Here is a 24,195-nt window from a genome sequence, read left to right on the forward strand (position 1 = left end):
CAGGGCATCGAGCCTGTGGCTGGCTGGGGGAGGCTTGGTGTGCTCCAGGCGGAGGGGCGGGAGGGCAGGAGAGAGGCCACTTTCTCCCCTAGGCTGCTTCTCCCTCACTGGGCTCCTGGGTCAGAGTGGAGGCCCTATTTCCTCTCTACTGCTAGGGCACCGCTTCTACCTTGACCTCACATGCCCAGCAGGCCTGGTGCAAGCCAGGACCAGGTAAGCACTGGGCCCGCAGCCCGCATGCTTCCTCCCACAGGCCCGGAGCAGCTGTGCTCAACCTGGGTGATTTTCTCCAGCAGGGGACATTTGGCCATGTCTGGGACATTTTTGGTTGTCACAGCTGGGGGAAGGGGTGCTACTGGCATCTGGTGGGCAAAGGCCAGGGATGCTGCTCGGCACCCTGTGTGCAGTACACAGGACAGCCCCCATGGCGGAGAGTGACAGAGCCCAAAATGTCAGTGATGCCCAGACTATGAAACCCTGGCCTGCTGGGTAAGACCAAAGAAAGCACGGGGATAAAGCCCGACCTCCTCTGGGTGCCTGGAGGCATCAGGAAGCAGGGGCTGGGAGGCTGACGTGGTGGAAAGGCAGTGGAGGGGCTCAGGCGAGGAGAAGCCTGCGCAGAGGACCCAAGGGGGGACACGGTGTGTCCAGGAAAAGCCCTCAGGGCCAGCGTCGCCAGGACCTTGGGGTGAGGCACAGGGTGGAAATATACTGGGGGAGGCCAATAAGTTGCCCCAACCCTGAAGGCCATGAGGAGAATTTTGTTTTTTATCCTGAGAATAGAGAAAGCTGCTGAAGACTGTGACACCAGGAAGAGACACTGTCTGATGTGTCCCCTCAAAAGGTCACTTTAGAGTGAGAGTGGACACACAAGGGCCAGTCCAGAGGAAGGTGCCAGGACCAGGGGAATGGCCAGGAAGACGGGAAGAGCAGACAGGCCCAGGAGATTCGCGGGAATCACCAGGAGTGGATGTGCTGATGAAATCCAGGCCTGGTGTAGGGCCAGGGGTGCACAGGGGCCCCGGAAGAGGACCCTTCCATCTGCCTGGGCCAGGGAATGACCCCACCTCTTGGTGAGCTCCTTGTCCTCTAGGTGTGGGCTCAGCATGGCATCAAGGGAGGCCTGTTATGGCCACTTGCCTGGCATTGCCCAGCCCCCAGGAGCAGTGAGCACGCAGGACAGATCAGTGCTTCCTGTCCACCTCTGTGTCCTACGTCTGGGGTCCAAGGTGGGTAGGACCCCTCTGTGCTCAGCCCTGCCCCAGAAACATCTGGGAGGCTTTTACCAGTGAACAGAGGGAGAAGCCTCTGGGGGTGTCATCTGCACTGCCAGAGTCTTGCCTGTGCGATCCTGCCAATGCCATGGCGTGATCCTTCTGAGCCGCCCACACATCAACCTCCCGCCAGGCCAGCCTGTCACCCCCACACCGAAGCAGGCCCACAGATACATACATGGTCCATGCCCCACATGCCCTTTGGCCACCTTTGACCCAATGCCCCAGCACCCACCCTTCCTGCCCACCCGCTGGCCCCTCCAGTGCCACGAAGCCCTCACCCACCCAGGCAAAGGTCCCTGCCGTGGCTCCTCGGTCCCTGCTCACACTAGGCCCCACCCCAGGGAGGCTCCCTACCTTCTCATGGCCACCCTCATGTCACCCAGGTCCCCAACTCCGAGACCCCCTCACCTCCGCCACAGGGCTTGGAGCACGGAGACCACTTCTTCAGGGCCCACTCGTAGACCACAGAGTCATCTTCCAGGACATTGTTGTCGTCGACATTGAGTGAGTCCTCATGGATCATGTATTTGTATGTCAGTGAGACCCGGGTGTCTCCCGCCGGGATGACCTGTGCCAGCCCAAGAGGCCTTGATGTGCCTGGCCTGCCTTCCACGCTTCCTCCCCAGCCAGCTTAGGAACGGCAGCCGAGGCCAACTCCAGAGGAGTCTCACCAATCATGGCAGCTACCATCCATGAAGTCGCCCCTAACACCGCATTCATGAACACAGAACCTTTATCCCAGGGAGCACAGGGAGAGGTTCCTGTGAGCCTCTGTCTCAACATGTTTTTGTTAACTGATCAATATATAACCTGGTTTTATGTGTGAGTCTGTTTATTTTTCTGTTTGTTTTTGTTTTTGAGATGGAGTCTCGCTCTGTCACCCAGGCTGGAGTGCAGTGGCACAATCTCGGCTCACTGCAACCTCCGCCTCCTGGGTTCAAGCCCTTCTCCTGCCTCAGCCTCCCAAGTAGCTGGGACTACAGGTGCCCACCACCACATCTGGCTAGTTTTTGTATTTTTAGTAGAGATGGGGTTTCACCATGTTGGCCAGGCTGGTCTTGAACTCCTGACCTCAGGTGATACACCTGGCTTGGCCTCCCAAAGTCCTGGGATTATAGGCATGAGCCACTGCACCTGGCCTATTTGTGAGTCTGTTTAAAGACACTTTATTTGATATTGACTGTGATTCATTAACACTGAACTCACAGTCAATAGCACTGCAGCCCATGCCTGAACGAAGCTTATTCAACACATGTATTTTCTTCTTAAGACAACACTACTTCCTGGGCCTAGGAACACTGGACAGCGCTTCAGCAATAGGCTCGGGGTGATTTTAAACAGTGAAATCACCCCCAAAGTAGCACAAAACGTGACATATGTGACACTCAACACGCTGCAGAAAGAATCCCTTTGTGGGATGAGAGCAGAAACAAGCAGACAGCGTGCCGAGTTGCTCCCACCTCCACTGGGAACACGTGTGTCAGGGAACTCACACTTCACCACTCTGTGCATGTCCATTTGGGGCTCACAAATCAATGTTAATGAGCAGGTGAATTTGCAAATACAGAAACCGCGAGTACCAAGGACCAACTGCTCACACACTGATGCAGGCAGGTCACCAAAGGCACTTCCAGGGGGCAAGAAGTCACTGCAGGTGAGGCGGGCAGGGTGGCATGGGGTACATGGGGCACACTTGGCTCACTGCTGCACCTGCTTACAGGTGCACCCACGTGTGGAGCGCTGGGGACTGGCAGATTAACCCCAATGCCCACTTCAGGGGAGGGGCTCCAGAGCATGAGAGCCTTATTTGTGATGTGTATCTTTTGTTTTTTTTTTGAGACAGAGTCTCGCTCTGTCGCCCAGGCTGGAGTGCGGTGCCGCGATCTTGGCTCACTGCAAGCTCCGCCTCCCGGGTTCACGCCATTCTCCTGCCTCAGCCTCCCGAGTAGCTGGGACTACAGGCGCCCGCCACCATGCCCGGATAATTTTTTGTATTTTTAGTAGAGACAGGGTTACACCATGTTAGCCAGGATGGTCTTGATCTCCTGACCTCGTGATCCGCCTGCCTCAGCCTCCCAAAGTGCTGAGATGACAGGCATGAGCCACCGCGCCCAGCCGATGTGTACCTTTTTTGACAAATAAAATATGTCCTTATGAAATTAAAATTAAATTTTAAAAAGTGATCTGACCTTGTCGAAACCATGTTAAAAAAAAAAAGGGATTTGAAAATCCAGCCCCCTTGGTACTTTCCTATAACCAGGAGCCCTGGGGTCCCGTCCTGCTCAGAGACGCACTCCAGCGCAGCCTGGGGCTGGGCATCTAGCTTCCCGGACCCTGACTGTCACCTCCCGGAGTGTTACCGGCTTCCAACGTAACAGCATACTCGAACGAGCATGCTGATGGCAGCTGTGAATGTCATTCAGATGGTGAAACCGAAACCCTCAAAGGCAGAGTGTGCCCAAAGTCACCTGGGGCCATGTGGGGTCCAGAGCCCCGACTCGTGGACGCACGTCCCTTCCTGGCTCTGATGAAGTCGAAGGCCCTTGGAGCCAAGGGCAGGCCAAAGGGGCCATGCAGAGTGTGACCTGAAGGGTCAGGAGGCTCAGTGTCCCAGGCACCCCCATCCCTCCCCCAGTGGCCACCCGCACCCCTGCCTGGGCCCAGCCCTGCCCGGACTCACCAGAACAGTGATGGTACCGTGGAGGGGGCCCATGGTCTGCAGCGTCTCCCGGCCGTCCTCGTCCCTGTACTCCCACTCCACGCCCATGGCAATGAAGGTTTGGGAACTGGCATCCACGTCATTCTCTTCATTTAAGATGAACTTGCCTGTCTCCAGGTTCTTGACGGCTGAGAATGGCAAGACCAAGTCCCCTGTTGTGGTCACCCAAGGGCAGGCCCCAGGCCCACTGGTTTGGGCTGGTTGGGGAGTGGTGGGCAGCTGGACCCCTCATCTCTCTGGCTGCCCCCCGCCAGTTTCCTCTGTGCCATGACAGCCCAAAGGGCTCTGGGATCCCTGCTTGTCCATCACTGCTCCCTTGGGACCAGATTGCCCTCGACTCACAGCCTCTGCCCCCACCAGCCCTGGAGGTGCCGGCTCCCCTTGGAAGCCACTCAGTAGCTGCCAAGGCCACCTACCGACAGCCTATTGGGAGCACTCAGTGGGCACTTAGAGGCCACCCTGGGCAGGATGGCTGGGAGGGGTCTCTACCCGGTGCAGGGCATCTGCTGGACAGGCGAGCACTGGACCCTGCTGGGGTAGGGGCTTCCTGCCATGGGGTGAGCAGATGTCTGGCTGAAGCAGCAGAACCCCCATCAGTGACCATGGCCCAGCCGAGGCCCCAGCAGCTCCCCACAGCTCCAGAAGAGGCCTGGCCCAATTGGGTGACACTCAAGTCATCTAGGAGCAGAGGACCTGGCTAGCCAGGAAGCCCCATGCTTTCTGCAGTGTGGGGGGTGGCTACTGCGGGGCAGCTGGGTGATGTGAGTAGGGCTGCAAACAGGGCACTAGTCAGAGAATCATTCCCTGTCACGTCCCCTGTAATTCTGTCAACTCACAAAGCCTCTGCTTGGTGCCACAGGTCCCTGACTTCTCCTTCCACAGAGAGTGGCCTCAGCCCCAGAGGCGGTGGCAGGAAGCAATGTTGGGACAGAAATGTCTTTTTGTTCAGAAACTGACTTTTCTGTTCACTTTCTGCTTCAGGCAAGTGGTACAGGTTTTTGAATTTAGGGTAGCAATCTAAAGTTTCCTCTTAAGATGAGTAAGAGGCTGGGCGCGGTGGCTCACGCCTGTAATCCCAGCACTTTGGGAGGCCGAGGCAGGTGGATCATGAGGTCAGGAGATCGAGACCATCCTTGCTAACACAGTGAAACCCCGTCTCTAGTAAAAATACAAAAAATTAGCCGGGCATGGTGGCGGGCGCCTGTAGTCCCAGCTACTCGGAAGGCTGAGGCAGGAGAATGGCGTGAACCCGGGAGGCGGAGCTTGCAGTGAGCCGAGATCCGGCCACTACACTCCAGCCTGTGCGACAGAGCAGGACTCCGTCTCAAAAACAAAAACAAAAACAAAAACAAAAGAAGTAAGAAAGAAAAATGAGTATCAAAAGAGAGTGAGACCCTGTCTCTAAATAAAAACAAAATAAAATAAAACAAAAAGGTGTGGTGTGTTTGTCAGGCAGCGTGGGAGCCCCGACCCTGTCCAGCCTCCTGGGGACAGGGATGAATGTGGGGCTCAGACTGGGGAAGGGACTTACCCAGGGGCCCCAGCAGTCCCTGGTATCACTTCTGACCTTGGCCCACGAGTCCCCGGAAGGCAGGGCCCAGGCACCTTCAGGGGAAGGGCGGACAGGCCCTGAGAGCCTCCTGCGTGGCCTGGGAGGGCGCAGTCTCCCAGGCAGTGCTGCTTCGTGGAAAGGGACACCCAAAGGTGTGAGAACATCCATATTTTCGGGAGATACCAGAATCCCTATTTTAGCTGGAATCTCTTGAATTTAAAATTAAATGAATTGAAAATATAAGTGCACTGTGTGCGCCCACCTGCCAGCTGGCCTTGCTGTGGGGATGGGAGGGCTGCCCAGGACCCTGCTGCCTGTAGACCCTGCCTGCCTTCCCAAGGGCAGGGGGCCTTCTCACCCCAACCGTGAGAACAGGTGACAGGGAGTCATCCTGTAGACTGAGGGACACATGTTTTGGATATACATCCTTTCATAGCTGCTGCCAAGTGGAGCCCTCTGATCCCAAACCCTGGCCTCTCCACAAAGGGAGGACCCTCGGAAAGGGCCCAGGTGGGCTAAGCAGAGGGACAGGTTGGGGAGGGGCTGCCCTGGCTCAGGTCACAGCTGTACAACCCAGGACCCTGACCCCTAGCACTCTGCCCGTTGATCCCAGAGGAGCCAGGTCTTGAGGACGTTGAGTTGTCTGGCTCTGAGACTCACCCAGATGGTGGCTGGTGGCGTCTACCTCCTGAATGAGCAGGTGCCTGGCTCCCGCAGGGATCTCAAACATCTTGATGTAACCTTTTTTGATGTGGAAAGACACAGCAAACTGAGAAGGGAAAGGGCTGCTCGAATTCGCATAATGTAAGGAGGGGCCTCACTCTTCAAGGCAGTTCCCTTGGGGGCTCTCCCAGGACCCTGGTATTTCTCTGGCTTTGAGCACCCACCTGAGAGGGGCCACCAGGAAAGCTGCTGCCTCTGGGCTAGTCTCTAAGGCCCAACCCCGACATCCTCAGATACTGGCATTCTCCACTCTGACTCCTGTGACCTAGGCCCCCACTCTCCTCTTCTCCACCCACCCTGGCACCCAGCTGGGGCTGTCCCCAACTTAGGATTCTCCCTCCCCATCACTGTCACAGACCTCTCCCCCTCCCCAGAATAGTCATGACCCCGGACAGTCCCAGGATGAGTCAGGCCCACAGCTGTCCGGGCATGAGCTACTGCAGGCATCCAGGCTCCAGGGCAGAGGGCAGGGACTCACTCACCGTGCTTCTTGGGTGACCGTGTGAACGTGCCCTTGACCACTTTGCAGTGGCTGTTGTCCCCTCCACACACGCCACATTTGTCTTCCTGCTTGCTGGAGCCGATCACACCAGTCACAGCCTACCTTCTGTTGGGGGAGGAGGCAGTGAGCCCTTGAGATGTCCGGCTAGTAGAGTCAGGGTCATGCTATGTTGTCCCCAGTCTCGAACACCTGGCCTCAAGAAATCCTCCTGCCTTGGCCTCCCAAAGCATTGGGATTACAGGCACGAACCACCTCGCCTGGCCTCATCTTTTATTACCTCCTAAATCAGAATGCGTCTGGTCATCAGTTAAATCGACCTTGCCTGCCACCTACAGCATGTCTCGACCTGGCAGTTTCCGTCTGGGTCCCTGTATATGTGGCTTATCTTGGGCAGGGGACCCACCGGGGCCCAGGCAGACACTCTCCCTGGCTTGGTGAACATTTATGTTTGGCAAGCGGGAGATGCTGTTTATTTTTAAATTTTTTTTTGAGACAGAATCTCACTCTGTCACCCAAGCTGGAGTGCAGTGGTACAATCTCAGCTCACTACAACCTCTGTCTCCTGGGTTCAAGCAATTCTTCTGCCTCAGCCTCCCGAGTAGCTGGGATTACAGGTGCCCACCACCATGCCAGGCTAATTTTTTTGTATTCTTAATACGACGGGTCAGACTGGTCTCGAACTCCTAACCTCAGGTGATCTGCCCGCCTTGGCCTCCCAAAGTGCTGGGATTACAGGCCTGAGCCACTGCACCCAGCCAAGTGTTGATATTCTTTAATAGACAGAATCCAGTTGGATATTATTTTTTGACCCAGTATTAGATTCTGCATGAATATTTATGTTTTCTAATTATGCAAAATTGAGCAACCTGCTATTACCTGTCAAAATCAACATTAATAAAATATTTAACTTATTCTTTTTTTTTTTTGAGATGGAATCTCGCTCTGTCGCCTAAGCTGGAGTCAGTGGCGTGATCTCGGCTCACTGCGGCTTCCACCTCCCAGGTTCAAGTGAGTCTCCTGCCTCAGCCTCCCGAGTAGCTGGAACTACAGGCATGTGCCACCATGCATGGCTAAATTTTTTTGTATTTTTAGTAGAGATGGGGTTTCACCATATTGGTCAGAGTAGTCTCAAACCCCAGACCTCAAATGATCTGCCTGCCTCAGCCTCCCAAAGTGCTGGGATTACAGGCGTGAGCCGCCGCGCCCAGCCCCTATCCTTCTTTAATATCAATGTGAGGAATGAAGTGATAGCCATACCCACTGAGATGGTGGATTAGTGATCTTCCCTCCCCATTAGGTTTGCAACCATGTTCATAGCTGCCATCTAAAGCTACTTGTACTACAACTGTTTCCCATGCTTGCTGCCTGTATTATGTTTTCGTTTTTTAAAATTTCTTATGTCTTGATGTTTTGACATCTTGAAAGTCTTCCTGTCTAGGGAGAGACCACACCTCCCAGGGCTCCCCAGTTCTAAGGGACAGCAAAGCACTGGGCTGGGGATACACCTTTCATATGCAAACCAGCTAGTCCTCAGTCTATACCCCAAGTACCCCCTTTATCCAGGCCTCACATACCAAACCAAGATTCCTTTACCCTAAGTCATCCCAGGGTCAGGTACCAGACAACTGGGGACCACCCTGGACTCCAGGGCTCACTGGAATGATTCAAACTGGCCATTCCCGAGCTGTTCCCTTTGTACTGCCCTGCCTTCCTGAGGAGGCCTTTCAGCGACATTGGCCTCCCCACGTCCTCACTGGGTGAGGCCTCCATCAGTTAAAATCCCACGGGTACAAAGCAGACACCACCTGTGCTTGTTTTGGAGTATGTGGTGTCACCATCTCTGAGCCAGCTGTATAGCCCAGCCTCCCTGCCAGGCTCTGGCTGATCTGGCTGAACCAGCCTCTCTGCCCTGCTGAAGTCACAGGAGCAAACGTAGAGCAGCCCTCAAGCACTCTCCTGGCTCTAGGCTCCCAGCTCCCAGCCCCCAGCCCTAGCCTCCAGCTCCCAGCCCCCAGCCCCAGCTTCCAGCTCCCAGCTCCCAGCCTCCAGCTCCCAGCCTCCAGCCCCAGCCTCCAGCCTCCAGCCTCCAGCTCCCAGCCTCCAGCTCCCAGTCCCCAGCCCCAGCTTCCAGCTCCCAGCCTCCAGCCCCAGCCTCCAGCCTCCAGCTCCCAGCCTCCAGCTCCCAGCTCCCAGTCCCCAGCCCCAGCCTCCAGCTCCCAGCCTCCAGCCCCAGCCTCCAGCTTCCAGCCTCCAGCCCCAGCCGCTGCACCTGCGCCCACTCCCCTAGAGATGGCTTCTTGCCGACGTTGCTATTTCTCAGGAAGGTCAAGCCAGAGTCAGCCTCCATGACTCCTGCAATCAGTCCTGTCTACACAAGCCCTAAGCAGAGGCTTCCAGTTGTTTGCGGGGGAGCCTGGCAGGGACAAGTCTATGTTCATGTCACTGTCACATGCCGAGGTGACACATGATTGTTTTTCCTGACAGCCTAAGACTGAAGGCAAAGGCATCATAATAAAAGAAAACAGGGGAGGCATTTCTACAAAGCACCAAACCAGTCACCCTCACAGGGGTCCCCCAGATCCAGCAAGAAGCTGCCTAGTGCCCTACAGGGTGCAAGGACCGGGCCTGCTTCACAAGGATCCCTGTAGGTCACGTGCATTGGAAATCACCTGGGATGCTCCTAAAAATTCATGCTCCCAGGCCGCCACCCTGATCTGTGGAATCAGGATGTCTGAGGTGGAGTCCAAACTCTCCAGGTGAATCCTAGGCATACTCAAGTCTGAGGCTCCCAGCACAGGGAAGAGGTAAACAGACATTTGCTAAGAGCCTGCCCTGGTCCGGGCACTGTTCCTGACATTTTGTGTGCTTCACCTCACGCATCTTATAGCCCAAAAAGCGGGAGGTCAGTACCCAGGAAGCTGAGACTTGACACGGTAGCCCCCTGCGCCAGCCTCTGTGTACTCACCCTGCAGTCCCCGCGCACACAGAGGCTGAAGGCGTCCTTGTAGGAGCAGCGTGTCCCGTCGTGCACCATGCGCTTCATGGACACCACCTCCCCAGTCTCCCTGGACTCGCAGTACAGGTGGCATCTCTCCTTGGCTGGAAGGGAAGCAGCTGGGGGTCTGCAAGGAGCCCTGATGGCTTCCCCAGGTGTGTGCAAAGGAGGCACCATGCAGGGAGAAATTTCCAAGAGGGTCTTAGGACTCACCTGCCCCCATGTGGCCCGCCCTCCAGGGCAGACAGAGAGGGAAAGGGGTGGGTGACAGCAGCCCCCGTCCTGTCTCTGTGTCTCCTGAGCCTTTGACTCTGGTGGTTGTGGACTTCGGAAGAGCTTTTCCCAACCAAGCCAGCCAGGCTGTTGGTGCAGCCTGGCTCTCACATCCTGAGGCCCCGCCTGGAGACCCCTGAGGCTGCAAATGACTGTTTGCTGGGTCGCTATCTAAAGAACCCTTTCCAGGCCGGGCACGATGGCTCACGCCTGTAGTCCCAGCACTTTGGGAGGCTGAGGTGGGCAGATCACTTGGGGTCAGGAGTTCAAGACCAGCCTGACCAACATGGTGAAACCCTGTCTCTACTAAAAATACAAAAATTAGCTGGGTGTGGTGGCAGGCGCCTGTAATCCCAGATACTTGGGAGGCTGAGGCAGGAGAATCGCTTGAACCCAGGAGGCAGAGCTTGCAGTGAGCCAAGACTGCACCACAACACACTGCACTCCAGCCTCCAGCCTGGGTGACAGAGCAAGACCCCCCCCTCAAAAAAAAAAAAAAAAAAAAAAAAAAGGTCAGGAGCAATGGCTCACACCTGTAATCCCAGCACTTTGGGAAGCCAGGCAGGCAGATCACAAGGTCAGGAGATTGAGACCATCTTGGCTAACATGGTGAAACCCTGTCTCTACTAAAAATACAAAAACAAAAATAGCCGGTTGTGGTGGCAGGTGCCTATTGTCCCAGCTACTCGGAAGGCTGAGGCAGGAGACTTGAGTGAACCTGGGAGGCGGAGCTTGCAGTGAGCCGAGATCGTGCCACTACACTCCAGCCTGGGCAACAGAGTGAGACTCCGTCTCAAGAAAAAAAAAAAAAGTAAATAAAGAATCCTTTTCAGTCAATCTCTGAAATCCAGAATGAGGCCAGCCTGCCTGGATTCAGACCCAGATCCCCGGAACCCTCCCTTCTCAGCCTTTATCTCAGAGGCAACGAAAACACTGGGCCCCCAGACTGTAGCCTCCGCCAGAGGGGGACCCCGTCTGCTCTGTCACCTCCAACCCTGCACTGGCCCACATAGGGCAGCAGGTGCTGGGCTAGGGCAATAGCCACGGAGGAGAAACAGGGACTGTATGTTTACAGTCTGTCACAGGAAGGTCCCCAGCTGCCACACAAGCACTGCCATGCCCAAGGCCACCAGACTCCTCAGGTCCCTGAGCAATAAATGCCTTCTAATGCTGAAACCGGTTGAAGTCAACTTTCTGACACTTGCAACTGAGAGTCCTGACTAATAGAGAAGGTCAGAGGTCACCAGATTCCTTGGCAGGGCCAGCCCCGGCCTCAGCCTTGAGCTGATCATGCAGTTCAAGCCTTGTCCACCCCTGGTGGACTGCAGGAGCCCAGCCCCTGCTGAGCCCACAGCCCAGCCACCTCTTCCATGTCCTCAGCTACTCCAGGTGTTCTGGCTGCTCTGGGATTGCAGCCCTGCTAGGAACCTTAATGCCCCACCCGGGAGTGGCACAGGGCAGCCACACCAGTCAGGGTGGGCTCTCCTGCTAGCCCAGGGTCGTGGCAGCCTTGCCCCATGCAGAATCACAGGCACAAGCCAAGGCAACCCCCACCTGCCCACCCTAGGGCCTGCCTGCTGAGCCCCACTGCTGTCCCCAGAGGGGCTCACCATCCCGGTGCTCGTGGGGCAGCCAGTGGTGCTGGGCGTCACCGTGCTCGAAGTACAGGTCCCACTGGCGGCACTGCTCCTCACGGAAGTCAGCCAGGGAGTCGGGGCAGTCCTGGCGGCTGCAGAGCTGGAAATCGTAGGCAAGGCCCGAGCAAGTGCGGCCCCCGTTGGCTGGGCTGGAGGAGAAAGCAAAGGCCTTGCTGCTCAGCGCCAATGGAAAGAGGCAGCACCTGGGTGCCACTTGTGAGATCTTTTCAGGGGGGATCCCTAAGTCTCAGGTGTCAGGGGGGCAGGTGTCAGGGGGGATCCCTAAGTCTCAGGTGTCGGGGGGCAGCTCTGCTGAGCAAAGGGACCTTGCTCTGCCACCTCGCAGGTATAAGACCTGGGCAGTTCCCCAGCCTGTCGGGCCTCAGAGTGAAGATCTTGAAAGGACAGGGCAGGATGGCCACATCCTCCCTCCTGGGGCTCCTGTGGGGAGGCAGCATCTGCTCACAGCCCCAGTGCCACCCCCTCCCCAGCACTGATGCCTGGGCTTGGAAATGAACAGGAAGCTGTGATTGGGTGTTTAGGTCTGTGTTCCCCACAGGGCGAGAACCCCAGCTGGCAGGAGTTGAGCGAGTCTTCTCTGCAGCTGGCCCTGGGCACTGAGCCTGGCACAGAAAGAGGCATGCTGAGGCCCCAGAGTCCTGGTGCTGCTGTTCTTAGCAAGTGTCTGGCACAAGACAGATGTACCACGGCCGCTGGGTTTTCTCCCTGCAGACAAGGCGGGCTGTGTCTCTGTAACGTCTTCGCTTCATTGAGAGCAGCACCGACCCACACACTGCCTCTTGAGGTTCTAAATGCCCAGCAATATCTTCCCGAGTATGGTGTAAAAGCCCCAAGGGTGCTTGAGGAGGGGCCATGGGGCTCCCTGTCTGCTCCTGGCCGGGAGGGCAGCCTGGAGCCTGGGGCAGGAGGATAGCAGGGGTAGGAGAGGGCTCCATGCACACGCATGTTCACAAGTGCTGCTGAGGGAGGCTGATATGGTCTTGACTCCCTCCCCAGAACCAAGACTGATGGCCCTCTCTGGCTCCCCAGGGTCCAGTTCAGGCCTGGCCAGAGCAAGCAGAGCAGCCCAAGGGAACAGGACCCAGGAGCGGCTGCAGAGGCCGGAGCCCAGCAGCCAGGACGCACCCCGGAGGCCTCTGGCCAGCTGGTAACTGGGCCTGGCTGTGCATCTGTGATGCCCGATTCGAAGGCTGGAAATCTGTTTTGTTTGTTTTTCTAATGTGAAATTACAGATTGTCAATATTTTCAGGCAAATCAAAATCTTTAAAATACCAGACAAGCCAAAAGGGAAAGACAGAAGCTCTGTGTGTCTAAGCAGCCGCAGGGCCTGCAGGGTAAGGGCCCGCTGGGCGGGTGGGAGATGGAGTAACGCTGATGTTTGTGGAGGGTTCTCCCTCTACCCCAGCCCCTCCAGGACGCTCCCGGGGTGAGGCCGGGGTGAGCGTTCAGGCAGGAGGAGGCAGGCAGAGGAGGAGGGAGAGGAGGGTGTAGATAAGAAAGTGGCTGTGGGCCGAGGAGGGCGCATGGGCCCAGGAGACATTTACAGGGTGTGTGGGGTGAGGTGGGAGGAATGAGAAGGCGCAGGAGGACAGCACAGGGCATGGGGCCTGCGTGACGGGCAGGGGTGGGGTGTGGCTGGGCACGGGGATGCAGCTGGCATGGGCCAGCTCCACAGGCTGTCCCTGCCCTGGACAGCCAGACACTGATGACAAGTCCCAACCCTGCCCTCACCTGGCTGCAAATAGCTGCCCAGGTGCTAGCATCCGGGGGCCTGAAAGACCACCCCCGTTTACCCCCATTTTCCCCAGCTCGGTCTTGCCTCCTCTCCTCCATGCCCGTGGCCAGGAGAGACAGAGTAAACCTGTCTAGAGTGGGCTGCAGGCAGGTGGGCCGCGGGCCCAGTCCGGGGGAAGGGGTAAGAGGCAGAGCTAAGCATCCCCTGAGCCGTGGCCCCCTCCCAGGTAGGGTGAGGCGGGCGGGGCAGCCTGCCCTGCACCTCTCCAGAACTGGTGAGCAGCCACAGGGCCCTCTAGGACAGGGCTGGCTGGAGAGGGTCTCCTGGACCCTCAGCTGCCACTCAGGAAGGCCAGGGGAACGTGGGGCCAACTCACTGTGGGTTATCGCACTGGCGGGTCCTGAACTTCACGCCCGTGCCACAGGTACGCGAGCAGGAGCCAAACGGACTCCAAGCGCCCCAGTTGCCGTCCCGTTTGAGGATGTCAGGCGTCAGCCAGATGCAGTGTCCTTTAAAGCAATGCTGAAAGACAGGAAGCCAGTCCCTCCACTCACCCTCACACCAGGCCGTGGGGACACTCCAGCACTCCGCAGCCTGCAGTGCCTGGGACATGTCCTGGCCTGGCTCCGGGGCACAGGGGGAGCTCACCCTTGCCCCTAGATGCTCAGAGCCCCTGGAAGACAGGCCTCATCCGCCAGAGGCAATAAGAGGCACAGTGAGGGGCCGGCCTGCCCTGCCTCCCGCTTGCTGACCCACCCTCCTGCCTTCCAGCAGCTCTGTGTCCCCTCAGCCGGAACCGGCACCATAGTACGTCACCAGGATAGATGCCTCCTGGGTGCCCACACACAGCCCGTTTATAAAGATACCACTGGCGTATCAGGCCAGTGACTGCAAGACATCCAAGGTTTATTTAAGTAAAAAAGGCAATTTAGAGGAAATACTACGGAAAAGAGGGACAAGTAATAGCCGACATGGTAAAAAACAGGAATAAAGTCCAACGCTGGTAAAAACCAGGAATAAAGTACAACGCTGGCATGTCGGAAAAACAATTTCACAACTTAATCTGATCACAGTGCTCCCATTCTTCTAGGTCAAGGGGGAGGAAGCGTCTCTAGTTTAGGGGACCCGCTTTAAGAAGAAGATTGCAAAATTAAAGAATTAAATTAGGTGCAAAATGGATTATTGACTTGAAATGAGAAAATACATCATACGAAAACGTTTTAAAACTGACAATGACCACAACCAACCAAAAAACAAAGAACAATGATGGAACTTTTCCTTCAGTTCTGACTCCGTACTGTTGTTTTTTTTTTTTTTTTGAGACGGAGTCTCGCTCTGTCGCCCAGACTGGAGTACAATGATGATCTCGGCTCACTGCAAGCTCCACCTCCCGGGTTCAAGCAATTCTCCTGCCTCAGCCTCCCAAGTAGCTGGGATTACAGGTGCCGCCACCACGCCCAGCTAATTTTTGCATTTTTTTTTTTTAGTAGACACAGAGTTTTGCCATGTTGGCCAGGCTGGTCTCAAACTCCTGACCTCAGGGGCTCCACTCGTGTTGGCCTCCCAAAGTGCTGGGATTATAGGTGTGAGCCACCATGCCCGGCTGACTGCATACTCTTTAACCCTTCTTTGTATAACCTAATTTTGTAGCACTGTTTCCACAAAGAGAACAGAAAGAGAACGCAGCCATTCCTTAGCAAACTCTTCTCAGCAAACCATTCCTCAGTAAATTCTTTCTGTAAAAGGGCCAGAGAGTAACTATTGTAGACTTTGCAGGCTATATAATCTCTGTTGCAATTAATCAATTCTGCCATCAGAGTTTGAAAGCAGCTATAGACAACCTGTAAATGAATGGACATGGCTGTGTTCCAATAAAACTTTATTTATAAAAAGAGGCAGCAAATAGAAACTTTGAATGGAAGTGTAAGGAGGCTGGTGAGCCCTCTCCCCAGTAACCGATGAAAATTACTTTATAAAAAGCAACAATTTAAAGTCTTTGGAAATTGTCCTAAGGTCTATACAATAAATAAAGAAGCTTTTTTTTTTTCAAGAAAATCTATTAAATCTTGGTAAGAAAAGCAAAAGTCTATGGCATTTGAGCCACAAGCCTCCCCCATTCCTTCCCTAGCTCAGTCTGACGAGGCTTTACTGCCAGGAAGACGGGGCTCCCTCTACTCCAAGCTCCCAGTCTGAGGCTACAGTTTCATACTGAGAAAGTCAGGCCACTGGCGTCATCCCTCCCAACTCTGTTGCAGAGTCTATTTCCAGTGGGATGGCCAAGAGGCCTGGGGCCCCCTTCCCCTACCCAGGCCCCACTCATAGGGCAGAAGCTCTGCTCCAGGTACACCAGGCCAAGAATTGTGGACCTGATAGCCCCCTCCCCAGATTGCTTGTAGGGCAGAGGTTCCATGTTGAAAGGGGCAAGCCCAGAAGACTAGGGGCTACCATTCCCATCTAGTGAGTAGTTTGTAGGCCAGGAATGTCACTCTGGGAGAAGCAGGCCACTGACCCTGCTCCTAGCTCTGGTGCAGGGGTGCAGGGGTCTGCCCAGACGGAGAGTCAGAACAGAAGGCTTCATAGCTCTCCCTAACGGGACTGACTTGGATCTGAAACAGAGCATGGAGGATGTTCGTGTCTAAGGGCACCGTCAGAAACAACAGGGGTCTTAGCAGTCAGCAATTAAAAGGAGGCCAGTGGTCCTAATAGCAACAAACAAAACGTTAAACCAACTACAGGTTGAGTATCCCTTATCTGAAATGCTGGGAACCAGAAGTGTTTGGAACCAGAAGTGTTTTGGATTTCAGATTTTCAGATTAAGGATGCTCAACCTGTAGAAGTTAAACAGACAGAACCAGGGACAAAGACAGCTAAGAGCCCTCCTGAAGCCCTCAGATACTGGCAACACCCTGCTCCTGTGAAAGGTCTAGAATTTAATGAGGTCATATTGTAGAGCAAGTTATACACCCCAGGACATTGTCAAAAACAATACAGCAATCAGTCGCACTAGCAGTTAGTAGCAGCTAGCAGTTAGGGGAAGGCCAACAGTTGGGTGTGATAGCAATAGAGGCAGAATGACCAGAAGCTTAATGGAAAGATCTGGGAAAGAGACAGTCAAAGAGAGCCTGGCTAATGCCACTGTCCCAGGGGGTTAGGAGCAGGGGTGCAGTTAGGGTGACTGTGCATATGACCAAGGCTGTGACCTCTGGTGAGCAGTATCAGTGGCTGCACACTGCAGGGGAAATAAGCTTCATTGAAACAGCAGGACCAGGTCACAAAATCCACAAGCAAACAGTAGCAACAAGGCCCAGGGGGATCATTCTCCACAGTTTCTTCAGTGTATTATCTGAAGTTTCCAGTTTTCAAGGAAACATTCTGAGCCATGAAAAGAAACAAGAAAGTGTGACCCATCCACAGGAAATTCAGCAGGTGACAGAAACTACCTCTCAGGAGGCCCAGATGTCCGACTTCGCAGGTAAGATTTCAAAGCAGCTAAAATAAATGTGTTTAAAGAATAAAAGGAAATCATGTCTAAAGAACTAAAGGAGAGTACAGGAATGACGTGTTACCAAATGAAGAATCTCAGGAAAGAGATAGAAATTATAAAAAGAACTGAATCGAGGCCGCATGCAGTGGCTCACATATGTAATCCCAACACTTTGGGAGGCTGAGGTGGGCAGATCACCTGAGGTCAGGAGTTCTAGACCAGCCTGGCCAACATAGTGAAACCCTGTCTCTATTAAAAATACAAAAATTAGCCGGGCGTGGTGGCACATCCTGTAATCCCAGCTACTCGGGAGGCTGAGACAGGAGAATCTCTTGAACCCGGGAGGTGGAGGTTGCAGTGAGCTGAGATCGTGCCACTGCACTCCAGCCTGGGTAACAGAGACTCTGTCTCAAAAAAAAAAAAAAAAAAAAAAAAAAAAAAGAGGAGGAGGAAGAAGAAGAAGAAGGAGAAGGAGAAGGAGAAGAAGAAGAGGAGGAAGAAGAAGAAGAACTAAATAGAAATTCTGGAGGTGAATAGTACAAAAACTTAAAAAATAAATTAATTAGCTCACTGAATGGTAGATTTGAGCTGGCAGAAGATGCAGTCACTGAACTTGAATACAGATTAATCAAAACCATGTAATCTAAAGAGCAGAGAGAAAAAGAATGAAGAAAAATGAACAGAGCCTCTGAGGAACATGGAAGCCATTAAGTACAATAAAAAATGCATAGTAGAAGTACCAGAAGGAGAAGACACAGAGAAATAAGCAGAAAATATTTTTTAAAAAAGGCTCAAAACATCCAAAATGTGATGAAAAACATTAACTTACACATCTAAGAAATGCAATTAAATTCAAGTGGGGTAAATGCAAAGAGGTCCACACCTAGACACACCATAGTTAAAATGTTGAAATTAGACAAAGATGAAGAGAAAATACTGAACATTGAACGGTTCACAATATACAGGGAAATCACGATAAAATTAACAACTCACTTTTAATCAGAAATAATGAAGGCCAGAGGCAGTAGTGTCAACCAAGAAGGTTTAATTCAGCAAAACTATCTCTCATAAATAAAAGTGAAATAAAGATATTCCCGGATAAACAAAAACTGAAAGAATTCATTGCTAGCAGACCCTGCCATGTAAGAATGCTGAAGGAAGTTCTTCTGGCTGAAAGCAAGTAACACCAGAGAATAATTCAAATCCCCATGGAAACCAAAAAAAGCACTGGAAATGGACAAACTTCTACAAAGATACAAACTACCAAAGCTGAATTAAGAAGGTATAGAAAATCTGAATAGACCTAAACAAGAGATTGAATGAGTAATATAAAAACTCCACAAACAAATGTCCAGGCTCAGATGGCTTCACCAGTGAATTCTACCAATTAGAATGTAAAGAAATCTAAACATTTTTAAAAAATTAATACCAATCCTTCAGAAACTCTTCCAAAAAACATAAAAGGATTCCCAACACATTCCCTGAGGCTAGTATTACCCTGATAACAAAATCAGACAGACATCACACAAAAAAGAAAACTACAGATCAATATCTCTTATGAGTATAAACATAAAAATTCTTAACAAAATATCAGCAAACAGAATCTAAGAGCGTATTTCAATATGGATGTCTTCCTTTCCAATACAGATGTCTTTTATTTCCTTTTCTTGCCTACTTGTCCTGGCTAGAACGTCCACGACAATGCTGAATAGAAGTAGCATGACCAAACATCTTTGTCTTGTTAATGATCATAGGGGGCTACGGTTTGAGCGTTGGTTTGTGTCCCCTCCAAAATTAGAAACTTGATTCCTAATGAGACAGTTTTAAGAGGTGGAGCCTTAAGGAGATCATTAGGCCATGAAGGTTCCGTCATCCTGGATGGGATTAGTAGCCTTATAAAAGGCCAGAGGTAGCTAGCTAGGCCCCCTTTTGCCCTTTAGTCTCTTCTGACGTGAGGACAAATAGCCATTAAGCACATGAAAAGCAATGGAACAGATTTGTGTGTGTGTGTGTGACAATGAGCTCAGCAACAGAAAGGAATGCAGTGCTGTTGCACACTACAACAGGGATGAGCCCTGGGAACGTTATGCCAAGTGAAAGAGGCCAGGTGCAAAATGTCACATGTTGTATGATTTCATTGATATGAAATGTCCAGAATTAGAAAATCTATAAAGACAGCAAGAGGATGAGTGGCTATCTGGAGCTGGCCGAGAGTAGGATGGATTGGGGTGACTACTAAGGGGTTTGGAACTTTTCAGAGTGACAAAAATGTTCCAACATTTGCTTGGCGCGATGACTGTAAAACTCTATGAATACACTGAAAATCACTGAATTGTACACTCTGTTTTATTTATTTATTTTTGAGACGAAGTTTCGCTCTTGCTGCCTAAGCTGGAGTGCAGTGGCGCGATCTCGGCTCACTGCAACCTCCGCTTCCCGGGTTCAAGCGATTCTCCTGCCTCAGCCTCCTGAGTAGCTGGGATTACAGGTGCCCACCACCACGCCCGGCTAATTTTTTTTGTATTTTTAGTAGGGATAGGGTTTCACCATATTGGCCAGGCTGGTCTCGAACTCCTGACCTCAGGTCATCCACCTGCCTCAACCCTCCCAAAGTGTTGGGATTACAGGCGTGAGCCACTGCACCCGGCCTGCATACTTTAAAAAGTGAATTTAAATATAGATCTCACCTTATTAAATCTGTTAGAGAAAAAAACCAATATCAACCAAACAGGCAGCAGATGGAGTTGGCCAACACTTGCCCTGGCATATTGAGGGAAATTCTTTCTTTTTTTAAAAAAAAAATCAATACTTTAAAGAAGTTATGGGTGATGACATCTGAACATTTAGGATGATCAGATTTGGAGGAGGTGCTCTCTGGTTTCCATCCTTGATGTGGATTTCAGGGCATTTCAAGTTTTCTCTGTGGGAGCTGGCCTTTAAGACACTCTTTGGATGAGCAATGCTCGGTAACAGTTGCTGTGGATGCCTCACTGTAGTGGCAGCATTCGCAGCTTCCTGGCGTCTTTGATGTTGTCAGCATTTCATGTCAAATCAGAAAGATGTCTGAACCATTTTCCTGTGTGTTCATCAGGTTCCCTCCTCTTCATTAATGAGGCTGTCAAATGCTCCAAGAGCCTGTTAACTTCTTTCATATGTGTCTCTTCCTCCTAATGAGTGACTGCTTTTGGTTTGATATAAAACCTTTCTTTTTTTGGTGACAATGAGCTTTTGGAAGCCAGAGTTATTTTTTTTTTCCTTGCTCATTTTCTACTACTTTAGTTTCACATTCCATTAATTTTTATCTGAATTTTCTTTCCTTTCTAATAAATAAATTTGAAAATGATAAAAGGTATATTTTATACATATATATATATCCAAATCAGAGTCTGTCATTTCTTCCTTATTTTATGGAAACATTCCCAAGCCACTTTCCAAATGGAAGTGAAAACAGTGCATTCAGACGTAATCAACAGTTTTGCATTGTGTTTTCATTGAGGTTTCTCTTCTGTCTTTGAAATTTTTTAGAGCCCTTCATTTATTGTCATCCATATGTTGTGAGGCTAGGCCAACTTTTATTTATTTATGTTTTAATTATTGTATTTATTTTTTTGAGACAGAGTCTCACTCTGTCGTCCAGCCTGGAGTGCATTGGCATGATCTTGACTCACTGCAACCTCCACCTCCTGGGTTCAAGTGATTCTCCTGCCTCAGCCTCCCCAGTAGCTGGGACTACAGGCATGCGCCACCACGTGCAGCTAATTTTTGTATTTTTAGTAGAGATGGGGTTTTACCATGTTGGCTAGGCTGATCTCGAACTCCTGACCTCAAGTGATCCACCCACCTTGGCCTCCCAAAGTGCCGGATTACAGGTGTGAGCCACCACACATGACCTAGGCCAGCTTTTAGACAAGCAGACCATCCTGTTACACTTGGCCTTTCTAAAGAAATATCCATGTTGGATCTGTGTTTAAAGTACTCCATCTATAAAACAAACCTAAAATGAAAACAAAATGCTGCTCATATAGAAGTAGTCATAACCTCAGGTACCGTTGAGGCACCTTTTTCTCCAAAGATCTGAGGAAACGGCCAGCACACAGCCCATATTCTGCAATGACCCCAGGTGAGTTGGCACAGCGGTGTGGCAAGTATTTCTGGAAGCTACTATCACACCTGGACAGACACAATAATTTAACTCTACTTGTAAGAGACAGAACCGTGGCAATAAGCCAAAAAAATGCCCTCAATCCATTTTCTCTGTAGTCAAAGCAGCAAAATGCCCGAGGCCGTTCTAATGCCACCCACGGGAGAAGAGGTACATCAGTGAGAAGCAGGAATGAAGACAGAAGTGCTCTTAATCAAATATGGTTAAAATATCTTATTTTTGCAAAATTTACAAAACCATATGACCACGTGAACACATGGCTTGGCCTCTCCCCGGGCCTTGGAAGGGGGTCAGGTGAGCCAGGGGCCCTGAAGCCTAAGCATCATGAGCTTCATGGGAAATCGACTTCTGCTTCCTCCTCAAAGCCCCTCCATGGCTCCCCTCTTGCAGCAGGACCAAGCCTTGTGGCTGGCATCAAAGACTCGGTACGACTGGCCTCTACTTACCCCTCAGGGTCGCCTGCCCCAGCACATCAGCACTGCAGTGCTGACTGCTCTGAACAGACCCCACTCTCTTCCCTCCCTGCCCTGTGCACACCTCCATCTCCTCAACGCACACCTGGCGCAGTAGACCCCGTGCTGTGCCACCCAGATACCTCTTCAGGACCAAGTCATTGATTCCTCAAACTGTAGAGCATGTGGGCTGTTCATGGCTCACAGCTGAGTTCTTTTCCAGGAACAGCCCCCAGACCAAAGTCATGTCCCTTTCCTGGGGATAGCCAAAGCCAGTGACCGGTCAGGGTTGGGGTTCAAACGTTGCTTCAGTTGGGCCAACTCTGAAAGGCTCCAGAGCTGCACGTGGTGCTGGCCGAGCCCTCTCCTGAAGTCCTATCCCTGTGCAGTGCCTCAGTCTCCCCACAGCGCTGGCCCTGAGAGTGCGCCCTGGAACTTCTACCATCAGGTCTCTGTGTCTGAGGTCGTTTCTGGGGACCTGTACTCCTGTGTCCACGCCTGAGCTGCTCCCCTCCTGTGCTTCCTTCCTGGTCTTCCTTGCTTGGGCAAGCCCTGCCCAGCACCCGACTTTGCCCACATCTTCCCTTCCTTCCTAGCAAAGGCCCCTCACTCTCATGCCTTGCTAAAATCCTCCCAGGCCTGCCTTTGTGGCAGTCTGAGCCACGTGGGGACTGCAGAGGCCACTACTCTGTGGAAGGAGATACTGTGGGCAGGCGGTCAAGGGCTCTTCCCATCAGGCTGGGCCAACAGGAACTGACTGGGGTCAGGCAGCCCTGGCTCCCGGCCACTTGGGGTCCTAACCATCTCCTTCCTGGGCACCGTTACCTCATCTCTTGCCCCAAAGCCTCCCCTCACTCGAGCATGGAGGGGAGGGGAACAATCCAGAGAAATGCTGGCTGGTGTTCCCCTCAGCCAGTGGTGCAGGTGGGGCTTGCAGGCGAGGAGGGGCCCAGGTAAGGCAATGCCATGGCCTGAGTGTGTGTGTCCCCTCAAATTCATATGGTGAAGCCCTGACCCCCAGTGTGGTGGCCTTTGAGAAGTGTTAGGTAATGGCCCTCATGAGTAGGATTGACATCCTCATGAGAAGAGACGTGAGAGAGATGCCCTCTCTCCCTGCCATGTGAAGAGATCATGGGAACATGGCAAGCCAGGAAGAGGGTCCTTCCAGAAACCAACCTTGCTGGCACCCAGACCTTGGATTTCCCAGCCTCCAGGACTGCGAAGAACAAGGCTCTGTTGTGTACGTCACCAGCCTGTGGTATTTCTGTTAGAGCAGCCGACGCTGAGGAAGATGGAGTGGGTGAGCTGTCCTGGCACTGCTGAAGGCTGCGGCCGGGGCAGACTCTAAATCACTGGTGGCTGCAGGAACCAGGAGCCAGGAGGATGGAAGGAGCCACACAGTGGTTCCCCTGTCCCAACTGGGCAAGCCAGTGCCTAACCTGGAAATGGAAGCTGGGCATGACCACTCAGGGCAGCCCCCCAGGGTCTGCAGTGTGGGGGACCACCCCTGGGGCAGACCTGGATACAAATGTGTAGACGGGAACAGGAAGACAAAGCAATGCAGAAAGAGAAAAAGTCACCCTCATTTCCGCCACGCAGATGTCATTCCTCTAATAGGCTGGTTGATTTCCTCCTGGACAGCTATGAGCGCTGAAAAGTGTGATAACCCTCCATGAAGAGTTCATCCTCTGATCTCCTCAGTGTGATGACCCTGCATGAAGAGTTTCATCCTCTGATCTCAGTGTCATGACCCTGCGTGAAGAGTTCATCCTCTGATCTTCTCAGTGTGATGATCCTGCATGAAGAGTTCATCCTCTGATCTCCTCAGTGTGATGACCCTGCATGAAGAGTTCATCCTCTGATCTCCTCAGTGTGATGACCCTGCATGAAGAGTTCATCCTCTGATCTCCTCAGTGTGATGACCCTGTGTGAAGAGTTCATCCTCTGATCTCCTCAGTGTGATGACCCTGCGTGAAGAGTTCATCCTCTGATCTCCTCAGTGTGATGACCCTGCATGAAGAGTTCATCCTCTGATCTCCTCAGTGTGATAACCCTGCGTGAAGAGTTTCATCCTCTGATCTCAGTGTGATGACCCTGCGTGAAGAGTTCATCCTCTGATCTCCTCAGTGTGATAACCCTGCGTGAAGAGTTTCATCCTCTGATCTCAGTGTGATGACCCTGCGTGAAGAGTTCATCCTCTGATCTCCTCAGTGTGATGACCCTGCGTGAAGAGTTCATCCTCTGATCTGCTCAGTGTGATGACCCTGTGTGAAGAGTTCATCCTCTGATCTCCTCAGTGTGATAACCCTGGGTGAAGAGTTCATCCTCTGATCTCCTCAGTGTGATAACCCTGCATGAAGAGTTTCATTCTCTGATCTCAGTGTGATAACGCTGCGTGAAGAGTTCATCCTCTGATCTCCTCAGTGTGATAATCCTGCGTGAAGAGTTTCATCCTCTGATCTTCTCAGTGTGATGACCCTGCGTGAAGAGTTCATCCTCTGATCTCAGTGTGATAACCCTGCATGAAGAGTTCATCCTCTGATCTCCTCAGTGTGATGACCCTGCGTGAAGAGTTCATCCTCTGATCTCTTCAGTGTGATGACCCTGCGTGAAGAGTTCATCCTCTGATCTCCTCAGTGTGATGACCCTGCGTGAAGAGTTCA

The 24,195-nt window shown here is 52.4% G+C and overlaps 1 protein-coding gene across 1 annotated transcript in view; it reads right to left on the reverse strand.

Annotated features, from left to right (window-relative positions):
* The window catches only part of ADAMTS2 (ADAM metallopeptidase with thrombospondin type 1 motif 2), a 233,303-nt gene that overhangs the window by 15,919 nt on the left and 193,189 nt on the right, over positions 1-24,195 (reverse strand). Inside the window, 8 exon segments of the mRNA XM_030927877.1 lie at positions 1,686-1,845; positions 3,958-4,124; positions 6,209-6,289; positions 6,754-6,862; positions 6,864-6,878; positions 9,739-9,872; positions 11,652-11,827; positions 13,811-13,956. Coding sequence (XP_030783737.1) covers positions 1,686-1,845; positions 3,958-4,124; positions 6,209-6,289; positions 6,754-6,862; positions 6,864-6,878; positions 9,739-9,872; positions 11,652-11,827; positions 13,811-13,956 — 988 coding nt within the window.

Source organism: Rhinopithecus roxellana, chromosome 3 (assembly GCF_007565055.1).
Source record: "Rhinopithecus roxellana isolate Shanxi Qingling chromosome 3, ASM756505v1, whole genome shotgun sequence".
Lineage (NCBI taxonomy): Eukaryota > Metazoa > Chordata > Mammalia > Primates > Cercopithecidae > Rhinopithecus > Rhinopithecus roxellana.